General features: G+C 55.3%; 5 protein-coding genes across 5 annotated transcripts; 2 read left to right on the top strand and 3 right to left on the bottom strand.

Moving 5' to 3' along the window:
* Positions 1-900: 900 nt before the first annotated feature.
* A1O7_08400 (uncharacterized protein) lies at positions 901-1,743 on the top strand (the record flags this gene model as incomplete). Its single annotated transcript, XM_007762393.1, has 1 exon — positions 901-1,743. One exon carries the CDS (start codon positions 901-903, stop codon positions 1,741-1,743), a length of 843 nt encoding a protein of 280 aa, XP_007760583.1.
* Positions 1,744-2,465: 722 nt separating this feature from the next.
* Positions 2,466-3,956, top strand: A1O7_08399 (NAD-dependent aldehyde dehydrogenase; the record flags this gene model as incomplete). The annotated part of the gene is made up of 1 exon (XM_007762392.1): positions 2,466-3,956. The coding sequence occupies one exon, from the start codon at positions 2,466-2,468 to the stop codon at positions 3,954-3,956; it is 1,491 nt and encodes a 496-aa protein (XP_007760582.1).
* Positions 3,957-4,731: 775 nt separating this feature from the next.
* On the bottom strand, positions 4,732-6,806 carry A1O7_08398 (uncharacterized protein; the record flags this gene model as incomplete). The annotated part of the gene is made up of 2 exons (XM_007762391.1): positions 4,732-6,210; positions 6,258-6,806. 2 exons carry the CDS (start codon positions 6,804-6,806, stop codon positions 4,732-4,734), a joined length of 2,028 nt encoding a protein of 675 aa, XP_007760581.1.
* Positions 6,807-7,897: 1,091 nt separating this feature from the next.
* Positions 7,898-9,868, bottom strand: A1O7_08397 (uncharacterized protein; the record flags this gene model as incomplete). Its single annotated transcript, XM_007762390.1, has 1 exon — positions 7,898-9,868. The coding sequence occupies one exon, from the start codon at positions 9,866-9,868 to the stop codon at positions 7,898-7,900; it is 1,971 nt and encodes a 656-aa protein (XP_007760580.1).
* A 382-nt stretch (positions 9,869-10,250) lies between these two features.
* Positions 10,251-11,844, bottom strand: A1O7_08396 (alpha-1,3/alpha-1,6-mannosyltransferase; the record flags this gene model as incomplete). The annotated part of the gene is made up of 2 exons (XM_007762389.1): positions 10,251-11,581; positions 11,646-11,844. 2 exons carry the CDS (start codon positions 11,842-11,844, stop codon positions 10,251-10,253), a joined length of 1,530 nt encoding a protein of 509 aa, XP_007760579.1.
* Positions 11,845-12,035: the final 191 nt, after the last annotated feature.

Here is a 12,035-nt window from a genome sequence, read left to right as displayed (position 1 = left end):
CGACCGGTGGGGTTGTGGTCCCAGGGCATTGCGAACTGAAAAGTGTGACTGTGACTGTGACTGCGGTGTCTGATACTTCGACAGGCGGAATCGGTCGCAAATCTCTCCGGAAATGCACCCAACTACAGATCCGAGACCGTTCCCTACTTCTACTCGATCCGGGACAATCTGTGTTCCAGGAATGCTGGCCCTATCTCCTGGGCAACCAGGTTCCATACGCCGACTTCGCTGTCTTCCAAGCTTTGAACACAAGGAAGCGGTTCGCGCAGCTCTTGCACGTTTGGTGGTCCTGAGTTGTCGTTATGCTGTGCTGATTTGTCTCCTCAAAGGCGTTGGTCCCAGAGACGCTCAAGGCTTTGTGGAAGGCCGTCTCTCGATGACGCAATATCAAGGAAACATATCGCTTCAAGATCCTGAGATGTTGGTGTCCGGATGACCACCGGTTACTGGGCATGGTGGGCATGGACCAGCTGTGGTGGCGCAGAAGATATAGTGTTTGCACGCTGGTGTCTCCCCAGATGCTCTCTGATGTATGCCTTTGCCCTGCAGTGTGACACTGCACAGGCTGCCTAATGCATGCTTACTGCTCTAGGACGAGGACAACGCGGTTATGCTGAAATAGCATGAGCAGCCTCAACGCTCGGTATCCGTGGCTAGCGGCAGACTGCCTCCTCCAATCGCCCTCCTCCACTTCTCGATGCCAAACCGTGTTCGGGAGGTCGGTCAAGTCCGCATATCATCCTCGTACGGCTCATGTTCGACCCGAGGCGAGGCCTGATAGGTCGCCTTTGTAAGACGTGGGATCGGCTTTAACTCTTCATCTTCATATCAACACGCCGTACAACTCCCCATGCGCTCCACGGCAAGACTATCACATCTCTCAAGACCCGCATATCCAAAATGTCACACTTTTCCACAACTCAATATGACAGCTTCTCAGGCGCCTACGACAGCGTCAACGACCTCCCCATCACCCGCGCAATCGTGCCCAACGTGGAACGCCTAGTGGCTCCCTACATCAAAGGAGCGCGCGTCCTGGAACTGGCATGCGGCACAGGCTCCTTCACGCGCCACCTGCTCGACTGGGGCGCCTCGAGTATTGTGTGCGTGGACGTGTCGCAGTCCATGATCCAGGGCGCACAGTCAGAGCTGGAACACTATTCCCAGCACAAGGGCAAGTACAGATTCATGGTGGCCGACTGTGCGACGCCCTTCACCGTCACGGGTGGCGAAGACGGCACCACGTCGCAGGAAGGACAGTTCGACCTCGTCTTCGCGGCATGGCTGTTGAACTACGCGCCCGACCTGCCCACTATGACGGAGATGTTCAAGAACATCGCGCGCCACTTAGCCCCAGGGGGACGGTTCATCACGGTGCTGCCCCACCCGGAGGAGGATCCGAAGGTGTGTATCGACCATGTGAATGCGCAGTACGAGCAAGGGTACGGGTACCGGGTCGATGTGCGCGAGGGACTGCCCGGGGCGTACAAGGGATATTTGGTGGAGTTGCATTTCGACACGGACCCGCCCGTCGAGTTTGGGAACTATTATCTCTCGATGCGCGTGCATGAGCAGGCCGCCCGCGATGGTGGGTTGACGGGGAAGCTGGCGTGGGAGGAGATCCGTGTGCCTGAGGAGGAGGAGGTGTTGAATCGGTACATGAAGGAGCCGATCCCGAAGGGGTATCTTGATGAGTGGCTGAAGTATCCGGACTTTGGGATTCTAGTGGTTGAGAAGGAATGAGACCTCGGAATCTAGATTATGTACATGGTATAGAACGTTGCGTGCGAAGACAGAGTCCGCACACATTCTCCGCATTCATCGCCGGACTGAACAGGATGGCTGCTGTGACTGCGGTACCCGGAGCAGAGCACTCGAAATGCACACCATCACCTGAAGGATGTCGACCGCGTGTGGATGAATGACGCTTGACAATCTCAACAGCATCACGTAGTGTACACGGGTGCAAGCGAGCAGTCAACCATAAACATGAAGAGGCAGCTGCCAACGCACAGAGTTTCCTCGATAAAATCAGTGCTGGGGAGCAGTCCGCTCTGCATACTACTGTGCATGGATCAGTGGTGCGGTTCCTATCAGTCAGGGAAGAATCTCCACCGAGCCCGTTTTATAGCGGTCCCAAAGCCGCCGAATTGGCCTTGGCGTATCACAACGTAGTGGATCCTCCGTACGGAGTTGTACGTCCTGTAACGACATGGTGGCGGACAGAAATTGACGCACGACCTAAGTATTCAACGGAAGAACGGCCATTATTCGAGGCGACTGCCAGTTTCTGAAAACGAGCACCGCGTCACGCGAGAGAGTACGAGAAGCCCAGGAACACAGTAATTACCATATTCAAATCCTCATCATTTTAGCAGTCCGATTGGTTTCTGGTGGATTTGATTGATCCTGCAAGAGGCGCCGTAAGCCACAAGCTACAGCACACCAACAGCCACCATCCCAACATGTCCGATATCCCTCACGTCGCCAACTGGATTAATGGCGCCCACGCCCCTCCATCAGAGCACCGCATCCAAGTCATCAACCCAGCGTCAGAAACCGTGCTCGCCACCATCGACGCCACGATGCGCGAGACCGTCGACGCCATCCTCGCCCAGTCAGTGCACACATTCCAGCAGGGTCCCTGGTCACACGCCGACGCCTCGACTCGGTTCGCCGTGCTCTCCCGCGCCGCCACGCTCCTCCGGTCTCGCATCCCCGAATTCGTCGACCTCGAGACGCAGCAGACGGGGCGGCCCGTGCGCGAGATGCGCGCCCAGCTCGCCCGCATCCCGGAGTGGCTCGAATATTTCGCCTCCCTGGCGCGGACGCACGAGGGCCGCGTCCCGCCCTTCAAGGGCCCCGTGGTCAACACCCTCACCCGCCTTCCCCTGGGTGTCGTCGCGCAGATCACGCCGTGGAACCACCCGCTATTGATCGCCACCAAGAAGATCGCGGCCGCGCTCGCGGCGGGGAACGTCGTCGTCGTGAAACCCTCGGAAATGGCGCCCCTGTCCGTTCTCCGGCTGGGTCTGCTGTTCCAGGCGGCGGGCCTCCCCGATGGGACCTTGCAGATCGTGTGCGGCTACGGGCGCGAGACGGGGAAGTTTCTTTGCGAAAGCCCGCTTTTGGCGAAGATTGATTTGACCGGTGGGATGGCTACGTATCGCGCCATTGCGCCCCGGGCCGCGGAACATATGATCCCCGTAACTGCAGAATTGGGGGGCAAGGCACCCGTGTGTTTGTTCCCGTCGCTGGACGTGGCGCAGGCGGTGAAAGCGGCGTTGTTTGCCAGCTTTATCGCGAGCGGCCAGACGTGCGTCACGGGCAGTCGACTGCTCGTGCATGCCGACTTGTATGACCGGTTTGTCGACCTGTTGGTCAAGCGAGTCAAGGCGCTGCGCGTGGGCGATCCGACCGACGCGCGCACGCAGATCGGCGCCGTTATATCGCAGGCTGCGGTCGAGCGGTGTGCTGCGTTTGTGGACCGCGCGGTCAAGGAAGGGGGCAACGTCTTCTGCGGTGGTAACCCAACCAAGGTCGATGGGAAGGGATTTTTTTTCGAGCCCACGGTCGTCGAGACTCATGCGGCGTCTGATCTGTCACGCAACGAGGTCTTTGGTCCTGTCATCGCGCTTATCAAGTGTGACTCCGAAGAGCATATCATCAAGATCGCCAATGAAAGCTCCTTTGCGCTGGGCGCCTCGGTCTGGACGAACGACTTTGCCCAGGCGCACCGTGTGGCGGAGAAGATTGATGCCGGCATCGTCTGGGTCAATGGCCATCACCTCAACGATCCTTCTTCCCCCTGGGGCGGCTTCAAGGAGAGTGGCATGGGAAAGGAGAATGGTGTGGAAGCGTACGAGAGTTACACAAAGGTCAAGAGTACTGTCTTCAATTATGGGGTCCAGCCGACGTGGTTTGACGACGAGATCGAAAACGCTCGCTATGGGTAGGGAAACGGACAGCAAGAGGTTGACCTGATCGGTCGAGTAGCTGCCTTTGTCGATATCCATCCCCCGGACATGCGTGGTCGTCACGAATCGAGAAGCCCTCGTTCAGAGGTTTGAAACACTTCACACACGGCGTTTCTGCCAACTGGGTCTCCCTCCGCCACTGCCCGTGTACCTTGATCCCGCGACTTGCTTCGCCAATATGGAGTACAATAGGTGGTGGTACCCAAGCGCTGTGTCTAACACAACGGCAGACCCTAACTACATGGCCACATGCCCGGACCTTCGCTCTTCCCGACGCGCTGCTCATCCCAATTCATATCCTTGACCAAATCATAATCGACTTCGCACGGTCTGGGCGAACAACATGGACTGCGGATGTGCCCAAGATATGCTCAACAAGCGGTGGATGTTGTTGGGCTTGTAGGCGGCTGGTGCGCCTGTTCTAGGCCGGTGACAGGAGAAGAGTTCCCAAATGCGCAGGCTGAGAGCAGAAAGTGCAGCACCTAGTAGCTGTCTCGGGCTTGCTTCTGCTGGAAGGTGGCGCGGCCATCTTGTCACGCTGCCTTGGGGCTGCTCCTTGCTCGTACAGGCTAGTTGGCTTCGAAGTGCTCGTCCCATGCCGTGCCTGCCATCCCAATACTTCATTGTTGTACAGTATTCAAGATCAGATGGGCTCTGCACCTCCTGTCCGTGCAGTTCAGTGGTTGTACCACCAAGGAACCGCGTGGTGAGAATCATTCTGCAACCAAGCGACCGAGTAAAGGCTCTTATCCAATTACGTATAAGGCCCTATCGGGGCCAGCCCAACGGCAAGAATGAGACACAGGAGGAAAAACAGCCACCGACTCTTGTGGCCTTCGTCCGTACTCACGACTACACCAGATCCGAATGCGAGAAGCATCGCCGTGGACAACGGGACGGGCGCCCCAGCCAGGGCAGCAACCAGGAAGCCGAAAGACCCGACAAAGAGCCCACACAGCCACTTGTTCCTCCTAAGGAGCCAGTCCCGGCTGCTTTCACGCCACTTGCCGCGCCACGCGAGACGCCACTTGAGACGCCACTCGGCGGCACGACAGAGTGGAAGGAGTTTGGGCTCGAGCATCTCGTACGTGATGCGCCCGCCCTTGAGGTCTTGACGGATGCTGCTGTGGAGTTCGGCGTTTGAGAGCATGTCGCGGCCCGCCTCGTCAACGTCTCTCTGCATACAATATGCGAGGTCCAAGACCGCCCGCTGCAGGCCCATTGACCGCCCAACTCGGTCGAACCGTGAGTGCAGGAACGCATCCAGCCACAAGGCATACATGCCCACACACCAGACCAGGAAGACGATGAGGGAGGAGAAGAGGGCCAAGAAGGAGAACCCCCATTTATAGCTTTGACCGGCTGGCTGACAACGACCACGGACGTTCAGTTCGTCGAGTTTGTACGTGTACTCTCCGTTGGTGAAGATTGGGTCGGTGAAATTGTGGAAGGGCTCGTCGCCGTCTGCGCTCTTCCAGTAGTATCCAAAAGGCCAGTACCACCAGTCGCTGCCGTTTGAGCTTTCTACCGAAATCCAATCTTGTTTCCAGAAAATAGGGGTGATGGTCAGACTCGGTGTAGTCAGGTTGACGAGTCGACCACTGTAATTGAACGTGGTACCTGCCTGGACCTCGCCCAAGAAGCCGTAATGGTAGGCATACTCGGAGACGTGCCAGTAGAAATCGCACATTGGCACGCGGGCAGTGTATCCCCAGTCCAGAGCGCCATGCATATCCTCATGGGGCCAGGCGGTACTGGTGCAATAATCTGAGTAGGAGGACTCTCCCAACTGGGAGATGTCTCCATAAGGAGTCCTGCCCGTTGTCACCTTATAGTCCTTTCCGAGTGTTTGATCGATTCTGTGTGCATCATGTACGATGTACCTGATCAGGGTGAAATTACTGTACTGCACCAAGTTGCCGTCGTCGACTTGCACAAAAGACCCAATGTTCACGGAGTAACCAGTCATTGCGCTCAGGATCGTTGGGAAGGCCAGGACAAAGCAAGCACTGGTTATCATCCACACGACAGCTGCCCTGGCCTGAGCAGTCTTGTTCTTTAAGAGATCCCTTGCCAGCTTGAAATTAGCAGTAAGTGAGCCGCTTTGCAGCGTGACGGCTTCGAAAGTGCCGTAAGATACTGGGGACGACTCCATGGACCGTACCAGAGCCTTCGAATAGACGGCGAAGGCGATAGCGGCGAGAAGCGCCTGACCGCCGCGGCCGAGGATGATCTGGGGTGGTCAGCAGACGCCTCAAGTACCTGGCCACGAATACCCACATCCCAGCCGACATCGATTATTTTGGCCGTCGAGAACGAGAAGTTGCCGAAGCCCAAGGTGATCTGAAAGAGGCCTGAGAGTTCCCAAATGTCATAGTCCTGAAACCCGACATAGAAACCGCTATCCGGCCGGCAAGCGTCGCGGACCTGATAAAGCGAAGGCGACGAAATGATAGGTAGGATGGCGGCGGTGATGACGATGAAGAGGAGTGGGCAAACCAGGGTAATGAATCGCCATGCAATATGGCGCCACCTGACGCAAGCGAGGGTTTTACAACCGGCCTGGTAAACGGCTTTGAGATCGGAAAAGGCTTCGCGGAAGAAGGCTTTAGATCTCGGAATGGCTTGTTGCCAAAATTCTCGCGACAAGACTTGCTGCAAGCACGACGAGATCTCGGATGTCACTTTGCCTGTGCGCGTTCGCACATGATGATTGAGCGAGCTTGTGGCGGATAGATAGTTGGAACGATTGGCGCGAGTACCGACACTTTCGGGGCCGAGTTCATCGAGGTCGACACCAACATAGCCTCCATTCGCGGCGGAAAGCATCTTGTCGTGGCCCGGTATCGGTCTTTGCTTCGTGCTGAGAGCACGCGTGCCGGCGCACGAGCGCTGAAGACGTTGATTCGGGGATCATTGAAGAGTTTGCGGCGACGAGCAGCCCTTATCAAACAGAGTACTTAATAAGGCCCCCAGCCGCTCGACGGAGGGCCATTGCTGCAAGCACGGAGTATGCAGACTCCATAACGTGCCTGAAACTCCGATTGGAGGCCATGTCACTCTTCATTGTAGCAGCAACCCGCCAGCCTCGTTATCGGTCATTTTGCAGGGCCTCACGAGGGCAAACGCGGGTCATGAAGCTGGCTTGCTGGCCTCTTGGGGCCAAAACGCGGGCTGAAGAGCCGGTCCAAACCTGGCCGAGACGTTCTGTCTCACTTGGACCTTGGCAACGGGCTAGGGACAAGCCGCGTGCCGAGTCTGTTAAAGCCTGGCCGCATTGATAAGATCGTCGAGGCTTAATCAGTCGGACGCGCTCCATAATAGTTGTGAGTTGCCATGCATGGGTCTGCCAGATTTCAAGCAGCAAAACGATCATTTGCGGAATGATTGCCAGTCCGACAGAACCTGCACAAAGACGTTCCTGCTTGAAAGTGGCAGCCGAAGATGCGCGGTCGGTCTTGGCGAAGCAGCTGCCGCCAGAGATGAAACAGGAACTTGAAACGCGCGTGCGAGGACGAGTGCCACGTAGCGGGTAACAAGCTTCGATGTACTCCGTAGGCGGCCTTGAAAGATTCCCTAGACAACTACGGCTCAGCCCGGAGATGGCGAGGCTGTCCACTCGCAGTTGTACGCCCCAGACATAGTACGGAGGACCAGTCCTGTCCTCTCAATCCCACATGAAGAAATGTGATGCGACTTTTGCGCGCGGCGACTGGTTCTCCTTTTCGACACTGCTAGAGTACGTCATTGCCGCTCCACGTCCCTAGCTTGTCTCTCGACATACTAACACTCCTATGTATATATAGTACCATACGTGGCTTACTTCTGCTGGCGACAAACGTTTGCTGTCAGACTCAGGCTGAAGAGATGATCCAGACGTGTCTGGGAAGATACTGTGACGCATCACGAGGCCGCTCGTGTTAGGACATGCCGTCGGTTGCAGCAGGGTCCCGGCCCATGAAGACCTTGAACAATCTTTTGCTGACCTGAGGACCCAGTCGCTTGTCACTCCACCCGCCATCCTTGTTTACAGTCTTGCGCACGTCTTCAAGTAACAGATTGCCGTGCTTCCCGAAGCCTTTGACGAGCTTTCTGATCGTCTTGAACTCTTCAACTATTCCATATGCCATACTGGGAGTGACTCTCTGCACCTCTTGGAGCATCTTTACAAAGGTATCCTTCGCGTCGTCTCCCGTCCGGACCTGACCGCTGTTCATGCAGAATGACGCAGACTTGAGGTTGTACTCAAGCTGCGCCAGCCGGTAAGGTCGGACGGCAAGCTGTTGGGTCAGGGCAGATATCTGAGAGGCCGAATCCGCCGGTGTCGGTGAATGATGTATCAATATCGGTTGGTGCGCCAACTGAAGGTGTAGGAGCAGGTCATCAATGATGTCGGATGTGACATGTGAGAGATCCAAAGAGTCCGAAAGTGGCTTCCTACGCTTGCGACTTCTGGCTTGCGAGTGAGCTGGTTCCGCATCGGCATCGGCCTGCAACATCTGAGCACGAACACCAGCAGTGTATGCTCGATTCTTTGCATTGAGGTTCTTTTTCAGCCAGCTGCGCAGCCCTTCAATGAGATAGACTGGAATACAGTCGCCGAACCGTTGCCGTATGGAGTTGACATGTGCATCAAGGTTGGCCTTCAGGTCTTCCTCTGTTCGCATGACAGAAGCCTCCGCGCCAGACCGCGAGACGGCAGCCACAGCGACAAAGTCCCCGGCCGGCATGTGGATCAAAACATGCTTCTCCTTGACAACCCGACATCTGGAAGTTGGTTCCCACTGGTCCTCTTCGTCGTTGTACGTCGACTTTACCTTGCGTCGCCACGTGATGATGCTTCCGTGCTGTTCTTGACCAACACCGTCATCAATCAGGTTGATCTCCTCGTCGATATAGTTGACCTCGACCTGGACATTTTCCATACGCTTTTCGACCTGGGTGCCAACACTGGTATCCTTGAGGAGGCTCGACATATCCAGTATCATTTCGGGCGTCGCATCTTTCTTGTTGGTCCGGGACTTGTTGACTTCCGCGAGGTCTGCTGCCTTCTGCTTTTCCTTTCCCTTTTGTTCTTTTTCTTGTGCCTTTCTCGCCTTTTCGATCTCCTTGGCTGCCTTTTTGTCGGCTTTTGCAGTTGCCCTCTGCGCAGCTCTTTCAGCAGCTTTGGCGGCCTTCTCGGCTTCTGATAGCTTGGATGATTTCGAGGACTTGGCTTTCACAGGACTGGAAAACTCGATATCGTCCACATTCTTGGTAATGACTTTTTCACCCACATCGCTCGTTTTGTCGTTGGGTTCACGATTCGCGGTTCCCCTTTTCCGACGTTTACTTGGATCTTGTGGAAGGGAAGGCAGAAGGTTTGCTGGTCTGCTGTCATGCTCGGGCTGTGATGTGCTCATGGATGGATCTCCCAGGTCGTCATCGAAGAAGTCCTCTAACACGAACTTCGTAGTAGTATCAACGCCAATCTGCCTTGTTTTCTTCGATGACAGTGGCTCTGGCGCGGAGGACGAGTAAGTGATCTCGTCTAAAATCTCGAGATCGGTACTCCCCTGCGAGGAGTATCTCCTAGACTTCGTGGCAGTCGCTTCCCTCGGAATGTCGGTTAGGTCGTCATCGGAAGAGAAGTCGAATTCGAGTACCCGGGCTTTTTCAGTGGCAGAGCTCCGCTTTCTGAGTGGCGATTTTGACCGTACTTCTGGGCTTAAGCGCGCTTTCTTGGTAGGCCTACCGATGCTGAAATCTAGAGTGGCGTCCTCGTCGAACTTGTCAAGATCAAAGTCGAACTTGTTAGGTAGCGATGTGCTATTGATGCTGAATCCAGCGCCAACTCTGGTCCTCACTGGGCTGGGTGGCGCACTGGACGAAAGATGGACCACCTCCACCATAGCAAAACTCCAAAATTGAACATCTACTGCATCAAATGTTTGAAGACTTCGGCAGTACAGAATAGGGAACCCGTGATCGTCAACTTGGAAATAGCGAAGGCAGACAGAGTGAAATTAGTGGTAAGTCGTGACGTTGCCGCTGGTGCAGAGGGAGGAAGGGCAACGGAGCGACGGAAGTCCCGATTGGGCCAAAGAAAACAAGCGCGACTGTGGGAGTCGCACAAACAAGACGCGTAAAGTGGCACGCGTAGAGGGAAAATCACGTGAGAGCAGGAGGTACCTCGTAAAAGGACTTGTAGGTGCTCAGTGGCCCTACAATGGTTTCATTGATTGACTTGGGCTCCTCCATAAGAAGCCTGAGAGTGGCCCGTCGCTACACCCGCTACCTATGGTAATGATTAGGAAACATCTTCAGCCCTTCATCAGTGTCTCTATGCATCCTCTTCGCCCGAGCGAACTCAGTAGCTCTTCTGTCTCCTTGGCCACCTTTCGCCTTCACAATGGTTGCAAACAAAGCTGCCGCAAATGCAGCAACAAGCGAAAGCCCGAAGATGATGTCCTTTCTCTCGGGGAAGAGGCTGCGCTTATTTCTGAGCATGGCTTCCATCTCATTGCTGAGTTTCTCTGCCATAATCACTCTTGTGAAGTAGTCGTGGACTCTTTTGCGCCCATTGTGACCGACACGCTCAAGGTCTGCTGAGCCCAGCCCGTTCAAGACTTTGTCTACCACAGCAGTCCATTCCTCGACCTTAGTCACGTCTCGTAGCCAGCCTGTCTCACCTTCGACAATGGTTTCTAGGGGCCCACCCGTATTCGAAGCAAGAACGGGCAGTCCATGCTGCATAGCTTCCACTGGTACAATACCGAAATGCTCGTTGGAAGGAGTGTATAATAGCAACCGGGCATTGTTGAGGAGGATCTCCTTGAATGGGCCAGGTACGGATAACAGAAACAGTACTTGAATATCGTCGGGTATACCCAACGCCGTGGGCACTGTTTTGGCAGTGGCAGCTGACAGGCCGAAGCCTTTTGCGATGGCCACCAACTCTTTGTGGTACTCCACGTTCTCAGAGACCCGCTGATCATACCCACCAGCTATGATCAATCGGGTTCCAGTACGGGCATCAGCAGAGAGACTGTTATACGCCCGTATAGCCAAACCAACATCTTTCTTCCGCTCAAAGCGGTTTATGCTGAGAAGGATCTTGAACCGCCCATCCCACAATTGCTTGTCTTCAGGTTCGACCTGTAGGCTCGTCTCTTGGATGTTGACGCACGGGTATATGACACCTAATGACTCTGAGAGGGAGGGCCAGACCCGCGACGCAACTGATTTGGTGAACTTGGAGTTGACGACGACCCTGTCACTTGCACTCATGCTCCACCCCTCAAACCAGTCGAAAGGATATCTGTAGACCTTTTTCAAGAGCCCTAATAATCCAACTGTCCGCCGGTCCGCAAGCAGTTGGTCAGGAAAATGGCAGTAGAATAGAGTGCGCTGGCGGCCGGGAAAGAGCCATCTCAGGAGGGGCACGCAGGCCGACAGCTGGTCGACCACGAACACATCGGGTTCAAGTCTGTCCAGCTCGTTGCTCCAGACTGCAATCGAGAAGACGAGATGCATCTGGCGGAGGATGGCGAGGAGAATGTGAAAGCGGTTTAGGAACGTAGGAGGAAAGAGAGTGTTTCCGCGAACTCTGACATCAAGGGTGCCTGTACTCACCAAGCTGTCAACTCTTTAGCTGTGATTGACCGTGAGATCCAGCACGGTACTGACCATCTCTAGCTTCATCGAAGCAATGACTGGGATCACAGTGAGAAGTGAAGATGGTGACCCTGTTTCCTTGCTCTTGCAAGCCAACTGCAGCATCGACTATCAGTCTCTCAGCCCCACCGATTCCGAGATCTGGGTGGAAGAAGACGATTGTCCTCTGCGCTGCTCGGTGGGAGACAGCGCTTTTCTCTGCGGCAGACATCTTTGCAATACTACAGGTCCAAAGTGCGTTACTGGATGCGCAGCCGTGTCCACGAGCGCCAGACAAAGCAGTTTGGCATCGGCTTACCTTCCGTGCGCGACTAGCCGGATCGGCCTCGTTTTTGTTCCACAAGCGTACGGACTATTTTCCAGGTCGATGAGATACTCTCTCCCTCCCTGTTGAAACATGGA

Source organism: Cladophialophora yegresii, assembly GCF_000585515.1.
Source record: "Cladophialophora yegresii CBS 114405 chromosome Unknown aczIN-supercont1.6, whole genome shotgun sequence".
Classification (NCBI taxonomy): Eukaryota; Fungi; Ascomycota; class Eurotiomycetes; order Chaetothyriales; family Herpotrichiellaceae; genus Cladophialophora; species Cladophialophora yegresii.
Note: the sequence above shows the minus strand (reverse complement) of the source record. Positions and strands in the feature narration are given on the sequence as shown.